Source organism: Squalius cephalus (assembly GCF_949319135.1).
Source record: "Squalius cephalus genome assembly, chromosome: 15".
Lineage (NCBI taxonomy): Eukaryota > Metazoa > Chordata > Actinopteri > Cypriniformes > Leuciscidae > Squalius > Squalius cephalus.
Genome location: NC_137136.1, coordinates 5,553,043 through 5,573,949, shown reverse-complemented (window position 1 = coordinate 5,573,949; position 20,907 = coordinate 5,553,043). Strand labels below are relative to the sequence as shown.

The window sequence follows — 20,907 nt, the reverse complement described above, 5'->3', positions numbered from 1 at the left end:
GTCTCTCTGTTCATTTCACAGTCACTCAGATCATCACAAATATCCTCCTCAAGCCAATACCTGAGGGAAACCTGAATTTCGGACACGTAATTCGGACAGAAGCTCTTCAACCTGCCAGACGTGAGAAACCTGTTTGAAATCTTTTCTGCGCGTGTTAATGCTGCGATGCGCGTACAGGACACTTATGAGACAGACTGCGCTTTAAAACGCTTTTTCGAGGTGTGTCCTTTACGGAACAGAAGATGGCACATTCAGTAGTGCCATAGATGCTACATGATTCTAAGTCGTATTATTTTGCTCTGAATATGATCATTTTGAGGTTTAAAATGTGTCTGGACTTGATTTAACACGATTTGCTTATTAACATGCAAGCAGATTTAAAACAGAAAAAAATGCTGATGGCACAATTGGCTATCCTTGTAAAATTAGTAACGTGATGAGGGTTTCATGCCTATACTTAATGCTTTTTGCAGTGATGGAAAACACTTGTAATCATTTCGATTTTAAAATGATGATTTATGAGAACAAAAGTAGGTTACACTTTATTTTGATGTGTCCTTGTTACAGTGTGATTATATATGTAAGTAATATTAATTATAGGGTTAAGGTTTGGTTTAGGGTTAGTTGCATGTAATTGCATAATTTACTGTTATTACTGTAGTAAGTACATGTATGTGTAACAAGGACACTGTATAATTATATAAAATATAATTATGACATAGCTGAACCAATGCACTTGGTTTTCACTTTCACTGGTTTCATGCACTTTTCTCTCTGTCTGAGAAAAGTAGGACAGCTTTTCTAATATTCATTTGCAACGTCTTCTCCCAGACAAGAATGAGAGAGACTTCATTTAAGTCTATTTTTTATTTTTCTTAAACAATAAGAATTAAAAAAGTGTTCTGAGCTATGAAATAAACGAGATTTGAATAGTAAAAGAAAGCTTTTGTTTCTTTTTAGAAATGTCCAGTCCACTAGAGAGGGTTGTAGCCCAGAAGAAGGAGGCCATTGAAGCAGTGATGGAGATGTTTGAGAGAGGAGCCGAGGTGCTGGCCAGCGCTGTTGGAGAGATGTGTCCTCTGTTTGAAGCTTCTGCACCAGTTTTGAGGCTGGTCTTGGACAATGTGGAAAGCAAAGAGATCACATATGTCAAAGATCAGTTTCTAGTTGTGAGGAGCAAATTGGATGTCCTCTCAGCTCAAATAGAAGACATCAACTGCGAGATTAAAAAGGGACGCTTGGATTCTGAGTTCTTCGCTGTGGAGGAAAATCTATGCAACCAGTTTAGAAAATACATTGACATTCTGGAGGCCAAACCTGAGTATAAGGAGGTCAGAAAACGCGTGTTCTTGCAGCATTTTCCCAAAACAGGAGGAGAGAAGAACCTCTACATGCTTTATGATGCTGTGATGGGGAACAGCATTTTTGGGGAGCCAATCCTGGATGTTGTGGAACAATACGAGGCCAGAAACAGAAGGGTCCTGGAAGATTTCTGCGTCAGGCTGAAGGAGCTGCTCTGCCTGGGAATAATCGCTCTGCTGGGATATTGTTTCCTTACTCAGGGAGAAGAAGCAGAGCAGGAGAAGATTCAAGAGTGGAGCGCAAAGATCCAAGAAATTGAGATGAAAATGAAGGAAGCGATTGAGAAGTGTGTGCATTCGTTTCCAGAGCAAGCTGAACTGGACATCAAGAGGCTCGTGAAGGAAAGAGAGGATGGGAACCTCCAGGAAATGGCCAAGGAACTGCTGGACTTCCTGGTGAAGAAGTACGACTGGGTGAGCTGGTCCATCAGAGGCGTTAGTGACTTGGGCAAAATTAGGAACTTTCGAGCTGGACAAAACTTTCAGAGTGTGGCCGGACAGAGTTATTTTGAAGTATCTGAAGGAAATGACATAAACCTGGTGGTCTCGTTCTGCAGCGCCCCTCAGCCTGTGCCCAATGAGAGCATCAAACAGATGATGGAAGGTCCTGCGAGGAAGGGAGATGCCAAAGCTGTCGTGGAGCTTTTGGAGAAGCAGTTAGCAGGCTTTCTGGTTCATGCCGTCAGCCGTCACAAGGAGAGCTTCGCTGTGTCGAGTTTTCCTGAAGAATGTCACTACTGGGACAAACACAAGAACGTGAATGTCTGTGTGCATGCAGAGGAGGTTTAGAAAGGTTAGACAGGATTATTAGTCATTCCCAGCTAACAGGGAACGTTCTCGAAACTTAAGCTAACGTTCTAGCAATGTTCTCTCAAAGTTATGAACAAATGTTCTTCCATGAATGCTAATAGAGCATTTGTTTAAAGTTAACTGGTCTTTCTCAAAATGTTAATTAAAAAATTCATCATTCATGGAATGTTTATTTTATATTGAAACGTTTTAGCTGGATGTTCATCTAATATTGCTTGTTTCAGTAACATTCCCATAATGTTCGCATAACCAAGAAAAAAAACGTTTTTAAAACCATTCAGAAATGGGAACGTTAGCAAAATTTTCTCAGAACACATTTTTGTTAGCTGGGTATACAGTATTTCACAGTATTTAAAATCATACTAAATATACAAATCTACTGCACTTTATATATCTATAAAAATATTATTTGGCATTGTTCATTTTCAGCTCACTGTGTCTAACAAATATTGCATTTATTGTAATTCTTCACTCCATTTTCATGGTTCTAAAAAGAAACCAAAGTGATTTTTCAGACTAACTACTAACCAGCCCATCTGTGTATGCACTTTTATAAGCAATTATATCAAGTTTGTATTATTTGATGCTTTAAATATGTATGTATCTATGTCTGAAATCATGCATTTAAACAATATCATGATAAAAACAGTGTTGTGCACAGTTGTGTGAAAAGGTTGGGGAAATGGTATTTAAATGGTGCCAGGACTGGCGGTTTGGTCTTTGTGAGAATGACCTACTTAGAGCCGGCAGAATAAAAATGTCCCATCAACCATGAAAACAAGCAGTAAAGACAGTTGTCTTGTCTCAGCAAACTGAGCCAGCACTGTGCAAAAGTAAAATGAGAACCTTTGCAAAATGAATACGTTTCCAAGAAATATTTTGGAATTAATCTCTAAAATCCATTGCTATGATATACCACCCGCCACATTTAATTAAATGCCTGGTTTTGTACCCAAGTCAGCATTTTCTGGCCAGCGTCTGCAGAAACATGGCAAGTGACGTTTCACTTTGTTAATATAGAGCCGACGAGCTCAAAGTGCTGTGATCAGCTCTCCGGATGCAGTCATTAAAATCACTGAGGTGCTGAGTGAAGGATCAATCCATCATTTAACACTCGGAGGGATAATCTATTTCCATTGTTCTTCTATTCTATTCTGTGTGTTTCTATTGCAAGTTATGATTGTAAATGCATTCTGTACTCAAAATCACAAGGAATCAAAATAATACAGAACATAAACAATGTTATTTGACCCTCTGGAACCAGATCTTTAAAAACCATTTATACAAGTTGTGACCTTACACCCAAACCACCATGGGTGATGACCTTTGACCCCTACACACATAATCCAATATGACTGTCCTCTTTATATGCCAATACGTTTTTTTATTTATGACAACTTAAACCTCCTTTTATTGTAACCTTATTTTAAACTTTAAAGGATATATATATTATATATTTATTATACATTCATTTACAGTAATAACTCATGAATGAAATTTTTCCTCTTACCCAAGATTTTACCCGCATTTACACTAATGCATTTGTTGTTAACTTAACTGAAACTCCATAAGTGAACATACACCATAATTCATTATATGGTATGTTCTTTCATAAGTTCACAAAAATTCCATTTGTTGAAAGTTAATGGTTTAAAAAATGGCATTTTCTTGCTTACAAATTGTGATTGACATTACAACCCTAAATGCGATCCTCTCTCAAAATACACCATTTTGATATATGAATAAAGAAAGACTAATTCTTTTCTTGTTTTGAAGTAAAAAGAAACATAATTTCCGCCATATTTGTGAATACTGATTCATTCGTTGTTTTCCATTAAATCTTTCCGCTTTCTTATTGAAAACATACATGGTGCATCCATACAGATAAAGCAGTTGTTTTTTCTCCTGCTTCCGAGTCTGAATGCAAACGCATGGCTCAGCCTGTATTCATTAGCGGTTGAGGCTTCTGTCCTGGTTGGAGTAATTGATCCATGTGGCGTCCATCTCTGAAACCTTAAACCTTAAGACCTTAAACCCGTCTGTTACTAGACCAAAACAAACATGACAGATTCCAGCAGGACACAGCCAGATGTTGTGCTGGAACACTTACTAAAACTTTTTAAATAAAGGCATATGAAACCACAATCATCTCCAGGAAAGGGCATCAGTCAATATCAATATTTAATAAATAAATGAGTGATCTTATGAATCTCAACATAATAGTAGTGCGGAGGCGGTCAATCAATCCCATGATCCCTCATTCCAGGAGCATCTGCCAATCACAGCCAGAGCTAATAGCATTACCTTTCTGTCAGAGTGGACCATCGACCCGCTTCCTGCCTTTAAGTGGCCAGATCTGATAAAAAGCATTAAAACATTTGTACTGTGACACACACCAGCTCACCCTCAGCCTCCGCACTGGATTTATCCTTCCGATGCGTCTGGTTGTGCCTATATAAAGTCTATGAATATGTAGTTTGCGAAAATATATTTTATCTTATTGGTTTTCTTCACAAAATGAGTATATGATGCTCCAAATAAACTTTTCGAGTAAGCTAAGTGCAAAAAAAATAAAAAATAAAAATCCTCTCAATCATGTTGCCTTAAAGGGATAGTTCGCCCAAAAATGAAAATGTTGTCATTATTTACTCACACTCAAAGTGTTCCAAACCTGCATGAATTTCTTTCTTTTGCTGAACACAAAAGAATATATTTTGAAGAAAGTTGATGGAAGTCAGTGGGGTCCATCAACTGTTTGGTTATCCACATTCTTCAAAATGTCTTTTTAGCGCAATTTTCCTACGGACAAAATTGCGATTGTTAACTCATGATTTCTGTTCTGTCTGTGCGCACCAATCTTGCACTTCTATCTCCTCCTCAACCAGACCACCTAGAGACTTCGGGTTTTCGGCATTATGTTAAGGAAGGTCTAATCTCGGGAACGCACACAAAATAAAAAAAAATAAAAAAAAAACATAAAAAGATTTACTATCTCTTAGTGTTGTGATCCCATGACGTCAGAAAATTGCGCTAAAACACTCACTGAGTTTTTATTACTTGTTTTGTGTGTATAGCTATTTTTTGTGTATGGAAATTTACATTTTTGTGTGAACTATTCCTTTAAAATAAAATAGCATAACACAACTGTATTAAGAAGAGCATCAAACAGATCTGTAAACTAAGCTATAACCATTATTAATGATCAGCAACAACAATTAAAGGTTCTTAATAGTCAGCATCTTGCCCAGGACACCATAATTAAATATTCATGAGCTTATGGCCACACCCCTCAAACACAATGCAAAGGCAGAACCTCCTTTTTTCACATTGCCTTTAATTAATTGAAAGGTTTGTTCGAATCGCAGTGAGCATACATTAAAGCTGTTTATTTATTTATTTTTGAAAATTAGAAACTATAATTAAAATTCGTTAAAATTATACAGAATTTATTTTCTTAAGGCCCTTTTTTCTTTTCAAAAACAGTAAAAAACAACATGTATTTTGAGATTATGTTCACAAAGCAATTATTATAATTATTATTAATTGAAGTTCAATTTTAAATGATTATTCTTTATATTCGTTGGGGATTCATGGAAACCTCGTTTCAATAAAGAGAAGATGAAAAGAAAATAAAGTGTCGGTTGGAGTCTTTGGGAGCAGGAGGTAAATGACACTCTGATTATACTCATGGGTTTATTTCTGTCCGCTCGTTCGCCAAACCATTAGCGTATTACAGTTCTAATCGGTATATTGATCTCGTTTTGGCTCCATCTGCGCCTCGCTCTCATTTCACACAATGTGTTGGAGCCTCAGAGTGTAATGCGGTTCTCTCTCTTCTGACCTTTCTGAAGGTCAACAGCATTTGTTTGTGCACATATGCAAATATCACCAATACAGAATAACAGCATGTTTCAGCAATAAATGAGTGGACTGTACTACAGAACGTATCCCTAAATTCTCACATGACCTTCGTTTCCATACTGGAACAGGCAAACAAACATTTTAAAAAGCAGAGTTCAGGCCCCTCAACAAAAGTACAGTTTAAACTTGTCCAAAAATTATTTTTATTTATTTTTTTACTTTGCAATGAACAGTTTTCAAGTTTTCAATCAATAGCTCTCTTATTAGTGCAATATTTATAATAGTTGACTACATAATTGTTCAGTTTTGTATTATATGTGTTTTTTGTGTTGTATGATATTGTTTGTGTTTGTTGTATAATTTCTTTGGCACCAAGGGAAGCATTTCCCAATTGCATTGTATGCGAGTATAATGACAATAAAGGCTTACTATTCTATTTATAATCTTTGTGTTTTTTAATTTTTTTACATGTCACCCAAAAAAAAACGGAGACCTTATATGCAGAATAAGAAATGTCTTTCTTATATGCAGGTTCATATGCAGACTTACTGACTATTTTAAAATATATTTTTACATAGAATATAAAATTATATTTTTACATTTTCTAAATTTCTACTTAATATCAATCCTAGTCCAGAACAGTGTAGTATTACTTCAACTTTTATTTATTTATATAGCACATTTAATAGCAACTTGCCCAAAGTGCTTCACAGTTAACTAAAAACAATAAAACATACATGTATAAAAACATTTAGCAGATGAAGGCATGGCTACACACTCTTAGACATACCCCTCACACAACTGTATAATGAGATCAGTGTAGAGAGAAATAAAACTAAATAAAAATAAGTGCATAGAGAGAGTTGCAGTAGTCCAGTCTTGATGTAATAAAAGCATGGACGACGACCTCAAAATCTTCAAAACTAAGAAAGGGTTTTATCTTAGAATTCAATCTAAGCTGATAAAAACTATTTTTTACAACATAATTGATCTGTTTATCAAAGCTTAGGGATGAGTCGATTATTACAGCAAGATTTCTCACACTATCTTTCACCGTCATTTCTAATGGAGCAAGAGTACTGGCTATCTTCTCTTTGAATTTTGGTGGACCAAATATTATAATTTCAGACTTTTTTGCATTAAGTTGAAGAGAGTGGGACTGTTCGTTCCCGACTTTGAGAGGTAGATAAATCTGTGTGTTGTCTGCATACATATGATAAGAAATGTCATAGTGACGACAAATACAACCCAAAGAACACATGTACAAAGAAAACTATAGGACTTAAAATAGAGCCTTGAGGGAGTCCATATTTTAAGGTGGCCGCAGAGGATGAAGCATTTGCAAAATTAACGGAGAATATTCTGTCCTGTAGATGTGAGTGAAACCATTTTAACCCTCTTCCACGAATGCCAACCTCACACTCCAACCGGTCTAAAAGAATCAAATGATCAAGAGATCCAATGTAATTAAAACAACTGCCAGCCCAGAATCAGTTGCTATTAACAGGTCATTCAGCACTTTTACCAGAGCTGTCTCTGTACTGTGCCCAGCTCTGAATCCAGACTGGAAATTATCCAGGGTATCATTCTCATATAAAACTGAAGTAATATGAAGTAAAACAACCTTCTCTAATATTTTAGATATAAATGGCAATTTCAAAATTGGGCGATTATTATTTGTATACTATTGAACCAGGTGTTGGTTCTTTTGGCAGTGTGGGCTGGTGCAAATCCTGCTGGAAAATGAAGGAAGCATGAAGTGCTCTGAAAATGTCCTGGTAGACGGCTGCGTTGACTCTGGATTTAATAAAGCACAGTGGACCAAAGTCCTCTTTTCTGATGAGAGCAAATTTTGCATCTCATTTGGAAACCAAGGTCCCAGAGTCTGGAGGAAGAATGGAGAGGCACACAATCCAAGATGCTTGAAGTCCAGTGTGAAGTTTCCACAGTCTGTGTTGGTTTGGGGAGCCATGTCATCGGCTGGTGTTGGTCCACTGTGCTGTCCACTCAACGCTGCCGTCTACCAGGACATGTCCAGAGCACTTCATGCTTCCTTCAGCAGACAAGCTTTATGGAGATGCTGACTTCATTTTCCAGCAGGATTTGCACCGGCCCACACTGCCAAAAGAACCAAAACCTGGTTCAATGACCATGGTATCACTGTGTAATTACTGTGTGATTTCATGTAATATTCTAATTTTCTGGGATTTTGATTTCGTGGGTTTCATAAGCTGTAAGTCATAATCATCAAAATTATAACAAATAAAGGCTTGAAATATCTCACTTTGCACGTAATGAGTCTATACAATATATTAGTTTCACCTGTTAAGTTGAATTATTCAAATAAATCAACTTTTTGATGATATTCTAATTTTATGACCAGCACCTGTATATACATATATACATATATACACATACATACATACATTTATTTTTTGTTTTAGTTTTTATTTGTTTTTCATTTTTTCATCTAATATTTTATTTCAGCTTTATTTCAATTAAAAAGCTTTTAATAGTTTTAGTTATTGATATCAAGTTATTGATATTCCGTTTTAGTTAATAATATCCCTGGTCTAGATTCTCTACTCACTGTAGTGCTGAATGTTCATAGTTCTGAGGGCGAGAAGAAATGAGCTGACATGACAAAATCCACAAAACATGATGAATCATACATAAACTCCAAGCACCCTCACAGCACATAAAGCAGATTTATATTAAGAACTGGAAAGCACTGGTGTTCTGTGTTAATCAGAGTCTTGTGGTGCAGGGTTTGAGGATTGAGGTTTCATCTGTCGTTTTTTAAGAGCATCAAAAGACACGCTTAGGTGAAATGGACTGCAATCCATATACAGCCTCCAACAAGCCACTGAACATTTTCCAGCTTCCTGTGATCTAGACGTCTATCGATCTCTTGAGTCTGAATGATGGACTTAATGTGCAGAGGGGCAGGTTGCCTGTAAACTGGTTTTAGTACTCAGATTAGACTGATCAGGACTGGAAACAACTGCATCACGGCACAAAAATCAGCTAGTGAATGTGTAAGAGTGGACTCTTTAAATGTACTTGTTTATGCTTTGTAAAATGCACTGAGCACTAAAAGTGCTATATAAAGTAATGGAAATTATTAGTATTATCATTTTTACTACTGGATGCTGCTCCATTGCAGTACATTTTATTTGACATGTTCGGTTTAGAAAAGCCAGAACAAACAAGGAATTTGTCCTTATTTTCACTCAAGTAATTGAAATGAAAGCTCTCTCTTCAGCTGGGGGTATTCCAGAAAGCAAGTTTAACTTACCATCACATATACCGTTGTTTAATCCAGACCTTTGCTAACTCAAACCTTTGCAGGTTCCAAAACCGCAATCTGGAGTAAGTTCAGTCATCCCTGAGTATGAAACTCAGAGTAAGTTGCTATGCTACTTACATACCCTGAAAGTTACCTCAGGTTTTGGAACTGAAAGTGGAGGTTATCCGCTTACTCTGAGTAAACTTACCCGGGTATGTCATGTAACCTGTTTCTGGAATATACCCTTCTGATGAGCCTACTTCTCCCGAAATCTACCAGATGCTACTACAACCGATCTGCCATGAACACAGAACAAACTCATCTGTGTTTTTGTTTCAGTTAACAAGACAAACCAGTCTGCTTTTTACTGACACCATCCTTAACATGTAGCTTAATCACACATATTCCAAAACATGCTGATCATTGTAAGTATATTTATTTATTAACACCACAGCATTAATGATGCACTAAAGTGACATCTTGTGGCAACAAGAATACATAAGTCATAGGGATACATAAGTCCAGATCAGGGATGGGCAACTTCGGTCCTGGAGGGCCACTGTCCTACAGAGTTTAGCTCCAACCCTGAAAAAATCACCTGCCTGTAACTTTCTAGTAATCCTGAGGACCTTGATTAGCTTGTTCAGGTGTGTTTGATTAGGGTTGGAGCTAAACTCTGTAGGACAGTGGCCCTCCAGGACCGAAGTTGCCCATCCCTGCACCAGATCATACTAAAATACTCTACAAAGTTTCTTATTATAAGAATGACTTTGTCAAAGATAGATAGATAGATAGATAGATAGATAGATAGATAGATAGATAGATAGATAGATAGATAGATAGATAGATAGATAGATAGATAGATAGATAGATAGATACATAGATAGATAGATAGATAGATAGATAGATAGATAGATAGATTAATTAATAAATAAATTACTTGTTTAATCCTTGTCTGTGTCTTCGCTCTGATAGTCGGGCCTACATCCACTTCCCAATGTCCATGTACATTTGATGTCCTCAGTTTTAGGAGTAATCTCACACAGTGGGAAAATAATCACTCTAGCAATGAGAGCAGAGAATCAAGTCATCTTATACACAGTTTTGCCCCTCGAAATAAAAGGAAGAAGAATATGTCTGTCAGTGTGACTAAATGGTGTGTGTAGCCAACCACTTCCTCATGTGTGAGTTTTAGTGCACAAGATGGAAAACAGGAACTATGAGTGGTAGGAACTAGCTACATGAAGTTACATACAATTTACATCACTTCATTTTAGAGAAACAACCATGTACATACAATACCACCCATGTCACTGCATGAAGACTAAAGCAGGTCTATGCCCTTTCACAGTGTGAATGATCTTAAGGAAGCATGACAGGTCACATGACACATCTGGAGTCATACAGTACCACGGACAGCACCAACACTTGAAGGATGGACAGACAGACAGACAGACAGATAGATAGACAGACAGACAGACAGACAGACAGACAGACAGACAGACAGACAGACAGACAGACAGACAGACAGACAGACAGACAGACAGACAGACAGATAGATAGATAGATAGATAGATAGATAGATAGATAGATAGACAGACAGACAGACAGACAGACAGACAGACAGACAGACAGACAGATAGATAGATAGATAGATAGATAGACAGACAGACAGATAGAGACAGACAGACAGACAGACAGACAGACAGACAGATAGATAGATAGATAGATAGATAGATAGATAGATAGATAGATAGATAGATAGATAGATAGATAGATAGATAGACAGAAAGACAGACAGACAGACAGACAGACAGACAGACAGACAGACAGAAAGATAGATATAGATAGATAGACAGATAGAGACAGACAGACAGACAGACAGACAGACAGACAGATAGATAGATAGATAGATAGATAGATAGATAGATAGATAGATAGATAGATAGATAGATAGATAGATAGATAGATAGATAGATAGATAGATAGATAGATAGATATATAGATTTCATTAATGTAAAGGTCAATGAAAGAGCAAAACAATGACAGTTTCAAATAACATCAGAGGAGCTTGTGTAATTATGATCATATTTCATTTACCAGAACCCTGTAAGATAATGGTATAGTCCATCTGTACACCCCTCCACACTGAGCTGATATGAAACTGCCCATCCTGCAGTGACTGCTGGGAAGACATACAGACGAGGGAGAAAGCAAACTGAAGAGGTAAGAATTGCAATATCCGTCACAGCAGGCAACTAGATAGTGTTATTAAAATACATGAAAATGTGTAGATTTTTTTTAGGTATTGTTTGTTAAAGTTTGAAAATGGCAGAAAGAGAAAACAGTCCTCAGCATGCACAAGGAAACATGGAGCAGCAGCTAGAGGGAGCTATAACAGGACAGACAGCAGCCGAGTGAAGTTGATGGGATGAAGCCCCTTTAAAATACTCACGTTGTTTACAAAGACGAGGGATGTTAAATTGTTGTGATTTTGCTTGAAAAAGTTGTAAATGTTCTATCATGATCCCAGAGCTGCAACAAACACCCAGCTCCCTATAAAATAAAAAGCTTTGTATAAGAAAGATTTACCCAGAACACAGGAGAGATATTCGAACTAAATAATGATTTCAGTCCTAATTCTCACTTAAAATTGTTTACAGTTCACACACTGCAAAAAAGTGTGTATATATATATATAGTAGAATATATAATATTTTATATATAATAAATATCTATAGTTTATATAAAATAGTGTATATATACTGTACTTGATTTAGGAATGTTTAGATATTTGTACTGGTAAACAGAAGAAAATATTTTTTTGCAGTGCAGTCTGTAAAGTGATGCAAGGTCTGTTAGTTATTCAAGTTCAATGTTTAAATTTTTGGTTTATTTTCAACCATTTACAGTATTTTAACAATTTCTATGTTATGTACATAAGCATGGTTATAAATCATGTGTATCATTCACATTTTGAATTGTTTTTTAATGATTCAGATCAAAATTGTACATTAGGACACCACATGATCTATATCATTATTTTAAATGAGTGTTTATTATTGTGCTTCATCTCAGCAAACTACCTTCATCCCAGAAGACACTTCAAAGAGCCCGTTGTAGCATATATAAGGTGATATTAAACACATATTTCAATAAAAAAAAAATAAAAAAAATACCCTGTCGTTATTTACTCACCCTCGTATCAATTCCAAATCTGGTTTCTGCAGTTTTTTGTTTTTCGTTTTTTTTTCTGTGGAACACAAAAGAAGAATTTTAGAACTCTTCAGCTCTTTTCCATACAACAACAGCTCATAGTGACCAAAAAAGCTATATAAAAGTAATCCATAAGAAGTCCATATGTTTTATATGTTTTATGTGTTCCAGACAGGCTGTCAGTCTGTGCATTAGTGATGGAAAATTTCACTGACTTATTTTACAAGTTATATACACCAGTAGGTGGCAACAAATGATGAGTCAATGAATCCTTTATTCAAACAATTCATATAAAATAAGCTTATTTAGCAATGAAAGAAGCGACTAGGTGTTTTCCACTTTCTATTGAGAAATTACTATTGTACTAATTAAATATTTGATTAGTTATCTCCAAAGCTCTCTCTTTTTTTGCTGTAGAACATTAAATCGTTACCCTGCCTCAGAAGTCTGTCCGAAATCAGTTTCGTAAGATACTTTCATGTACGAACACTGCCTGCAATGCCATTGCCTGATAGGGCAGCGAGGCAACAAATCAGCTGCCTAATTTTTCAGACGCAGCCCTACTGTCTGTGGGAGAGTCACTGAGTCATTTCGCCGAAAACACAAGCTGATTCATTCTGGAACGAAACTAGCGACTGGCTGCATCCAAAATCGCATACTCTCTTGAGTAGTCACTTATTTTGAATAAGTAATGACCGCTAAAAAAGTATGTTCTATATAGTATGAGTGGGTGTAGTGTGAATGTCTGGTCGTACTAATATTCACCATGTTGTCATTATCATGTGATCTACCAGCGTCAGTTACATCGCTAGAAGAAACTTCACTCAGCTGCTTTCTATACAAGTGTGATCATGAGCTTGTTCTAGAAAGGAGCAGTGTAAAGATTCAAACTAAATAGTGTGTGTCTTTGTATCACCAGTTTCTTCTTCAGGTAAACATCACTGAGAAGGGCTCTTCCTCCAGACTCAATGGCTGAAAGTGAGATCTTCGAGGACCCAGAGAAGCTGAAGAGGGGCCTTGTGAAGGTTCTAGAATGTGTGGCCACCATCTCGTCAGCAGCAGCGGTGGTCAATCCCATCTTCGGCGTGGCCGGCTCTCTCATCCGGGTGGTGCTGCACCATGTGGACGATGAAGACATTCAGAAACTCAAACGTGAGTTTGGCAGCGTGAATCGAGCCCTGGATGAAATTTCACAGCAGAATCAGAATGTATTACTTCAGATCAGAAAGGAGACGGTGGATGGTCTGTACTGTCGTTTAGAAGAAAACATTCGTAATCAGTTCTACAAGTTCATGGACACTGTGGAGGCGTCTGCAGCACACGAACAGCGCAAGAAGGAGTTTGAAAGGAGCTTTGTGATCAATCAGTGTGACCAGAACCTGTACACACTTTATGGTGCGGTGATGGGCGAATCAAAGATCTTCAGCCAGCCCATTCTGGAGGTGTACATGACTCATTCACATGGTGACCAGCGCGTCATGGAAAACCTCTGCACGCGACTCACATACCTGTTCTGCATCGGCCTCATTGCTCTCATGAGCTACGCTGCCATCGTCGGAGATGATGAAGAAGCTCTGAGCATCGAGTGGGAAGAAAAAATGAAAGATGTGGCCAAAAAAATGTCAGAAGTGCTGAACACTTATGAGTGATTTTAACCCATGTGACTTTTCTTTCATCTGTCTTTCTATCTTCTCTGTCTATTTTTCAGTCAATGTCTTAGCAACTACTTGGAACATCCCAACTAATGCTCTCACAACCTCTCAAAACCTTAGTTACCCTCTAACAACATCCTAGGAACCACTCAGAAACCCCTAGCAATGGCCAAGCAACAACTCAGAAAACCTTAGTAAGATCTATCTATCTATCTATCTATCTATCTATCTATCTATCTATCTATCTATCTATCTATCTATCTATCTATCTATCTATCTATCTATCTATCTATCTATCTATTTAGGCACCTAGCAACACCCTAGCATCCACACAGAACACCTAGTAACTCCCTAGCAACCACCTATCAACCTGTCACCCCATTTCTAACGTGTTCCTGCAAATATTTGCACTTGTGAAACAAAAGTTATGATACTGTCATACAGCAATATTATTTTCTGCCAATGATGTTTTCATCTTTCTGTACAGTTTACTACACGCACTCAAACTGAATCTGCCCAAGCCAAAGTCAAAATATTTTTTTTCTTTAATGCCAATTAACAAATCTGTAATCCTAATAACTTGTATAGCCTTTAAAAAAAATTCTGTAGATCTCTATCTCTCTAGAATTACATTATATTGCTATATTCTTCTGGCATTGTCTCAAGTACTATGCAGAATTGTGAATAAAGATGTGAGAAATACACACACTCTTCCTTTCATTTCAGTCAGCCACAATGAGCAATAGTGTCAAAGTGAAGGGCACTGTGATCGTGCTTTAAATAGTATTTTGAGGTTTTTGTCCAATATATGTGACAGCAGGGAAATTTAAATTAAGCAGGTTGTGTACATTATTTAGGTAAATTTACTTTATTACATAAACAATGAAATGCAATTATATAAATATATCCTTCTATAAAAATAAATTGTCTTGAAAAAAGTTATACTATATACATATATATTTTATATGTATATGTAACTTATCCTGACATGCACTAGATGACCCAAATTACATATACGATTTAGCTAATCTAGTTATTCTTCACTGTAAACACAGTCATTACACATTATGATTGAGATAATAATAATAATAATAGCAGCTTCATGCTAAAGAACAAGACTATGAATTATAGCTAGATTATTGAAAGTCAAACATGATAAAATGTTCACTAAAACAAAACAAAAAAATTGTTTTAAATATGCATGCAAGTCCTATAGTCCTATCGCTAAGAAATTTCAAGATTCACTTCACCCAGTGTGACTTTCCTTCAGACAACTCTTCAGCCAAATCCTGATTAATAAGAGAAGCAGAGAAGTCAGATCCGTAATATAGTGCGGTCTGCCTCAGAATTGGTAGGTTGTGATCTTTTGAAGACATTTATCATTTTAGAAAAGGTCTAACAATTCTGAAATATCCTACAGTTTCTGTCAGGACCACTATATCGTCAAATACGATTGACAATTAGCATACTGTTAGGATTGGCGGTAGTTCTGTTCTGGGCAAAAACTCCCTGCGCATCCATGCAGCCTAGCATGAATAAGAGCAGCAATAACCCCCCTTAGGCTAAACAGAACAGAACCAACATGAATGTATTGCAGATATCATTAATTCAAGATTTTAAAGTACAACATGATTCGAGAATTTATTCTGATTCAAGGGAAATCAGAATGCCAAACTGACTGGACAAGAGGAGGAGCTGGGGATGGAGGAGGGTAATTAGCTCCTGAGAAACGCGATAGCTGCTGATAATACTGAAGGAGCTTATATATGAATACAGTGATAGGTGTCATATTCCTATAGGTAGACGTGGATCAGCTGATGCGAGCTTGACTAACGTGACCTGCCAAAACTGACACAACGCTTAATATCCGTCTGGACAGCTCTTAACCCCTCTTCAGGCAGACTATTAACAAATCATCTACAATTAAAGCACTAAAGCACTTAAAACTAAAACCTAAACATTTTTGAACAGCACTTATTGTTCATGCTCAAATTCTTCTGGTATTTATGCATCTGTATTTCATTCCTTGTAATTGATGGAATATACACTGCCCGGCCAAAAATAAATAAATAAATAAATCGCTGTTTGGATTTAAATGTAAATGTTTAAGATTGGATCAGCAGTGATTATTGTTTCTGGCATGTTAAATGTTTAGCAACAGTTCTTCTAACCCTATAATTGATGGAGTGTGTGCATATCTTGATGGAAATAACATCACAGCATTTATTTCCATCAAGAGGTGCATCAGTTTTTGTCCAAGATGTTGTATTGACAATGCAAGAGTCCAGCACTGTGTAAAGTCTCCTCCAGTACATCCCAAAGACTCTCAATTAATTTAAGCTCTGGACTCAGAGATGATTCTTCATGCTCCATCCCAACCATTCTTTCACAATTTGAGCCTGATGAATCTTGACATTGTCATCTAGAATATTGCCATGATGTGTCTTCCTACATGGTTGTTTAAGAAATGAAAAGCTACACACTCCATCGATTAGAGTTAGAAGAACTGTTGCCAAACATAATAATCACTGCAATGATGATCCAGTCATAGACTCTTAAGCATTTGTCTATTTAAATCCAATCAGAGACTCTTTTTTTTTTTGTATACGTGTTGTTTTTCATTTTTATTTATGTGTGTATTGTCTCTTAGTGTATGTTATTATTGTTGATGAGCTCACCAGGAAAAGTTCTAGACAACTAATGACAATAAATAAATAAATAGCCACAGAGCCCTCAAGCTGAAATAAGAAAAAGGAAATAATTCTTGGACAATGTGCCAAATGCAATATAAGAATAATATTCACCGTCATTGTCCTTAATCTCAGAGACCAGGGCAAGTTGTCAAAAAGTCTAAATTTCTTTGTCAATTTCTACATTTCAAAAAACAATTGCATGATTTTCTCTAGCAGTGGTTTTCTATGTCATTTTCAAATACCAAGTACAAACCGGTCTGAAATTAAGACATTTTTGTAATTAATTAATTCTAATTGTAATTAATTCTGTTGTTAAACCAAAAATTACAGTATCAACATATTCTATTTTATTATAGCTGTTGGATAAACAAGCTGCCAAACATAAAAACCACACTGAAATACATTCGGAAAAAGATCCAAGGTAGACTTCAAATAGCTCTTCTCAAGGTCACATTTTAAATGCATAGGCCCACTGTTGGGGCAAGTTGTCACACCGATGCTCTAATTCTCTCTTGCTTATACTCACTCACAATTGCTTATACTCACTCACTCACAAACTTATATGTTGCTGCTTTATACATTGTAATTTTATATAGCCTAGTGGAAACGTCAAAGTATTTCTCTAAAAACATTATTTTCAAAAACAACTATTTACCCTAAAAAATATTCCCTAAAGGAAAGTGTGACAGCTAATACCGTACGTAAATTATATGATTGCCTATTAACGTAATAAATAATTTAAGTATATATTTAAAACATTTCATTAAAAATTAGCTTCGAAAAGAGCATGCATAGCCTATATAGTCCGTGAGCAGTCCATTATCACTGACTGAGGCACAATTTATTAAACACTCGAGTATGGCTATAAGAAAATGTAACACAGTACAATAGTATACCTATATAAATACTTTACATTATATGCTATTAAATAGTCTGTAAAATACCTTGTTTTGGATATTGAGATGCCAAAATCCCAAATCTGCGCACGTTCATGTCCAGCAGCGCGTGAGATGTTGTGCACGACGCACAAATAATCTGCAATTAAACAGATCGTGTAAAATTGATGTCTGAATAGGACATCAGAGATCCATCTGCAAACAAACTATAAAAATACACTGCTGTCAAATATGAGCCATTGATCCGACAGTTACCAACTGCTTTCCAAAACGACCCCAAACCTATCAGTGCGCGCACAACTCTCTCTCTCTGTCTCTCTCTGTCTCTCTCTCTCTCTCACACACACACACTCACACACACGCACACGCACGCACATCTTTTCCACAGTGAGCATTTGATCACGACATTTTGCTTTGAAATCGAACCTGAAACTGTGGGAATAATTTGGAAACTTGGAGGTCTTTCCATCAGCTCTTCATCCTGAGAGGCGTGAGAAACCTGTTTAAATATTTTTTGCTATGATGATGATGATGATGTTATCTCAAGGATGCGCATAATTAAGACACATCCACGAGGCAGACTGCATTAGAGCTTTAGAGAGATTAGAAAGGTGTGTCTTGAACTCTGGATTCACAAATGTAACCTAAATGATCCATTGTGTATTTTATTGAACAACATTATTTTAAAGTAATCTATAATTTTTTTTTTTAGTTGAACAGTTATTTATCTCTGATGCATGGTTGATTTTTAAAGCCACTTTAACTATTCAGGGGTTATGTCAGATTCAAACCATGAACCTTTTCTCATAATTCTATATGACTCTCCTCTGTATGTCACTGTGGTTTTAATTTATGATATATGATATATTACAAATATCTGATAAAAGTGGTGATTGCACATTTTAAATACCTATTATAGCCTACTGTTGCAGTGGGCAGATGCATTATTTAACTAAAAAAAAAGAATAATAATTTATATATATATATATATATATATAACAATTAATACAGCAAAGGATCCATGTCTTATGATGCCTCATTTACTGTACCTTATAGAAAGCTGAACAAAACAGTAATTTATCTTGGCAATTAACAATGCACTCTTTACTTTGCAGAACTACATGGCTATACACTTCAATTAAACACATGATTTTTTTTTTCTTCACATATGTGAACATAAACCAATATAAATCATAGTATCTCTATTTGTAATGTAAATATTTGCACTGAAAGGATTTTGCGATTGAGACAGCCCTTAAAATGGCAGACTCCCTGATCAGTGCCCTGACTACTGAATGGAGCTGAATGAGACGCACCCATGGATTGCCGGAAAATTCCGGCAATGGATGGGAAAGAGTTAATTATGCAAATAGCAGTTTGCTTAAATAATTTACATATGTACCTTAATACCTGTGGTGTTTCTTTGTGTGTGTTGTGGTTTTGCTTTTAAAGAAATGTCCAGTCCACTGGAGAGGGTTGTAGCCCAGAAGAAGGAGGCCATTGAAGCAGTGATGGAGATGTTTGAGAGAGGAGCCGAGGTGCTGGCCAGCGCTGTTGGAGAGATGTCGCCGCTCTTCGAGGCTGCAGCTCCAGTCCTCAAGCTCGTCCTCAACAATGTGGAAAGCAAGGAGATCACATATGTCAAAGATCAGTTTCTAGTTGTGAGGAGCAAGTTAGATGTCCTCTCATCTCAGCTACAAGACATTGACTCTGAGATTAGGAGGAGACGTTTGGATACCCAGTTCTTCTCTGTGGAGGAAAATTTGCGGAACCAGTTTAGAAAATACATTGACATTCTGGAGGCCAAACCTGAGTATAAGGAGGTAAAAAAACGCTTGTTCTTGGAGCATTTTTTCATAACAGGTGGGGAAAAAAACCTCTGTGTGCTTTATGATGCTGTGTTGGGGAACAGCACATTTGGGGAGCCAATCCTGGATGTTGTGGAACAATACGAGGCCAGAAACAGAAGGGTCCTGGAAGATTTCTGCGTCAGGCTGAAGGAGCTGCTCTGCCTGGGAATAATCGCTCTGCTGGGATATTGTTTCCTTACTCAGGGAGAAGAAGCAGAGCAGGAGAAGATTCAAGAGTGGAGCGCAAAGATCCAAGAAATTGAGATGAAAATGAAGGAAGCGATTGAGAAGTGTGTGCATTCGTTTCCAGAGCAAGCTGAACTGGACATCAAGAGGCTCGTGAAGGAAAGAGAGGATGGGAACCTCCAGGAAACGGCCAAGGAACTGCTGGACTTCCTGGTGAAGAAGTACGACTGGGTGAGCTGGTCCATCAGAGGCGTTAGTGACTTGGGCAAAATTAGGAACTTTCGAGCTGGACAAAACTTTCAGAGTGTGGCCGGACAGAGTTATTTTGAAGTATCTGAAGGAAATGACATAAACCTGGTGGTCTCGTTCTGCAGCGCCCCTCAGCCTGTGCCCAATGAGAGCATCAAACAGATGATGGAAGGTCCTGCGAGGAAGGGAGATGCTAAAGCTGTCGTGGAGCTTCTGGAGAAGCAGTTAGCAGGCTTTCTGGTTCATGCCGTCAGTCGTCACAAGGAGAGCTTCGCTGTGTCGAGTTTTCCTGAAGAATGTCACTACTGGGACAAACACAAGAACGTGAATGTCTGTGTGCATGCAGAGTAGATATAGACATTAACTAGCATGTTATATGTTTGGCAAGAGTTCTTCTAGCCCTGATTGAGTGTGTAGATTTCATTTCTTAAAAAAACATGTAACAAATCATGCATATTCTAGATGACAATGTCAAGATTCATCAGGCTCAAATTGTGAAAGAATGGTTGGGATGGAGCATGAAGAATCATCTCTGAGTCCAGAGCTTAAATTCATTGAGAGTCTTTGGGATGTGCTGGAGGAGACTTTACAGAGTGCTGGACTCTTGCATTGTCAATACAAGATTCTTGGCCAAAAGCTGATGCACCTCTTGATGGAAAAAAATGATGTTGTGATGTTATTTCCATCAAGAGATGTGTCAATTTCTGGTCAAGATATTTTATTGACAGTTCAAGAGTTATATATAAATATATATATATACAGTATATTATATATAGTTATATATAAAATTTATGTAATATGTACACAAATAGGACTTATCTGATTTACTGAATAACTGCCATATT

General features: G+C 36.9%; 3 protein-coding genes across 5 annotated transcripts; all 3 read left to right on the top strand.

Annotated features, from left to right (window-relative positions):
* The first annotated feature begins 8 nt into the window (after positions 1–8).
* On the top strand, positions 9–3,495 carry rpz6 (rapunzel 6). The gene is made up of 2 exons (XM_079893699.1): positions 9–120; positions 961–3,495. The coding sequence occupies exon 2, from the start codon at positions 963–965 to the stop codon at positions 2,148–2,150; it is 1,188 nt and encodes a 395-aa protein (XP_079749825.1). The 5' UTR covers positions 9–120; positions 961–962; the 3' UTR covers positions 2,151–3,495.
* On the top strand, positions 54–20,492 carry LOC307171828 (protein rapunzel-like). Of its 2 annotated transcripts, none has more exons than XM_079893700.1 (2): positions 54–120; positions 19,230–20,492. In XM_079893700.1, exon 2 carries the CDS (start codon positions 19,232–19,234, stop codon positions 20,411–20,413), a length of 1,182 nt encoding a protein of 393 aa, XP_079749826.1. In that variant the 5' UTR covers positions 54–120; positions 19,230–19,231; the 3' UTR covers positions 20,414–20,492. The 2 variants fall into 2 exon arrangements, with proteins under 2 accessions (XP_079749826.1, XP_079749827.1); XM_079893701.1 differs by lacking the exon at positions 54–120 and adding an exon at positions 18,161–18,267.
* LOC307171830 (protein rapunzel) lies at positions 11,428–14,228 on the top strand. Of its 2 annotated transcripts, XM_079893708.1 has the most exons (3): positions 11,428–11,547; positions 12,399–12,453; positions 13,456–14,228. In XM_079893708.1, the coding sequence occupies exon 3, from the start codon at positions 13,505–13,507 to the stop codon at positions 14,183–14,185; it is 681 nt and encodes a 226-aa protein (XP_079749834.1). In that variant the 5' UTR covers positions 11,428–11,547; positions 12,399–12,453; positions 13,456–13,504; the 3' UTR covers positions 14,186–14,228. The 2 variants fall into 2 exon arrangements, with proteins under 2 accessions (XP_079749834.1, XP_079749833.1); XM_079893707.1 differs by lacking the exon at positions 12,399–12,453.
* Positions 20,493–20,907: the final 415 nt, after the last annotated feature.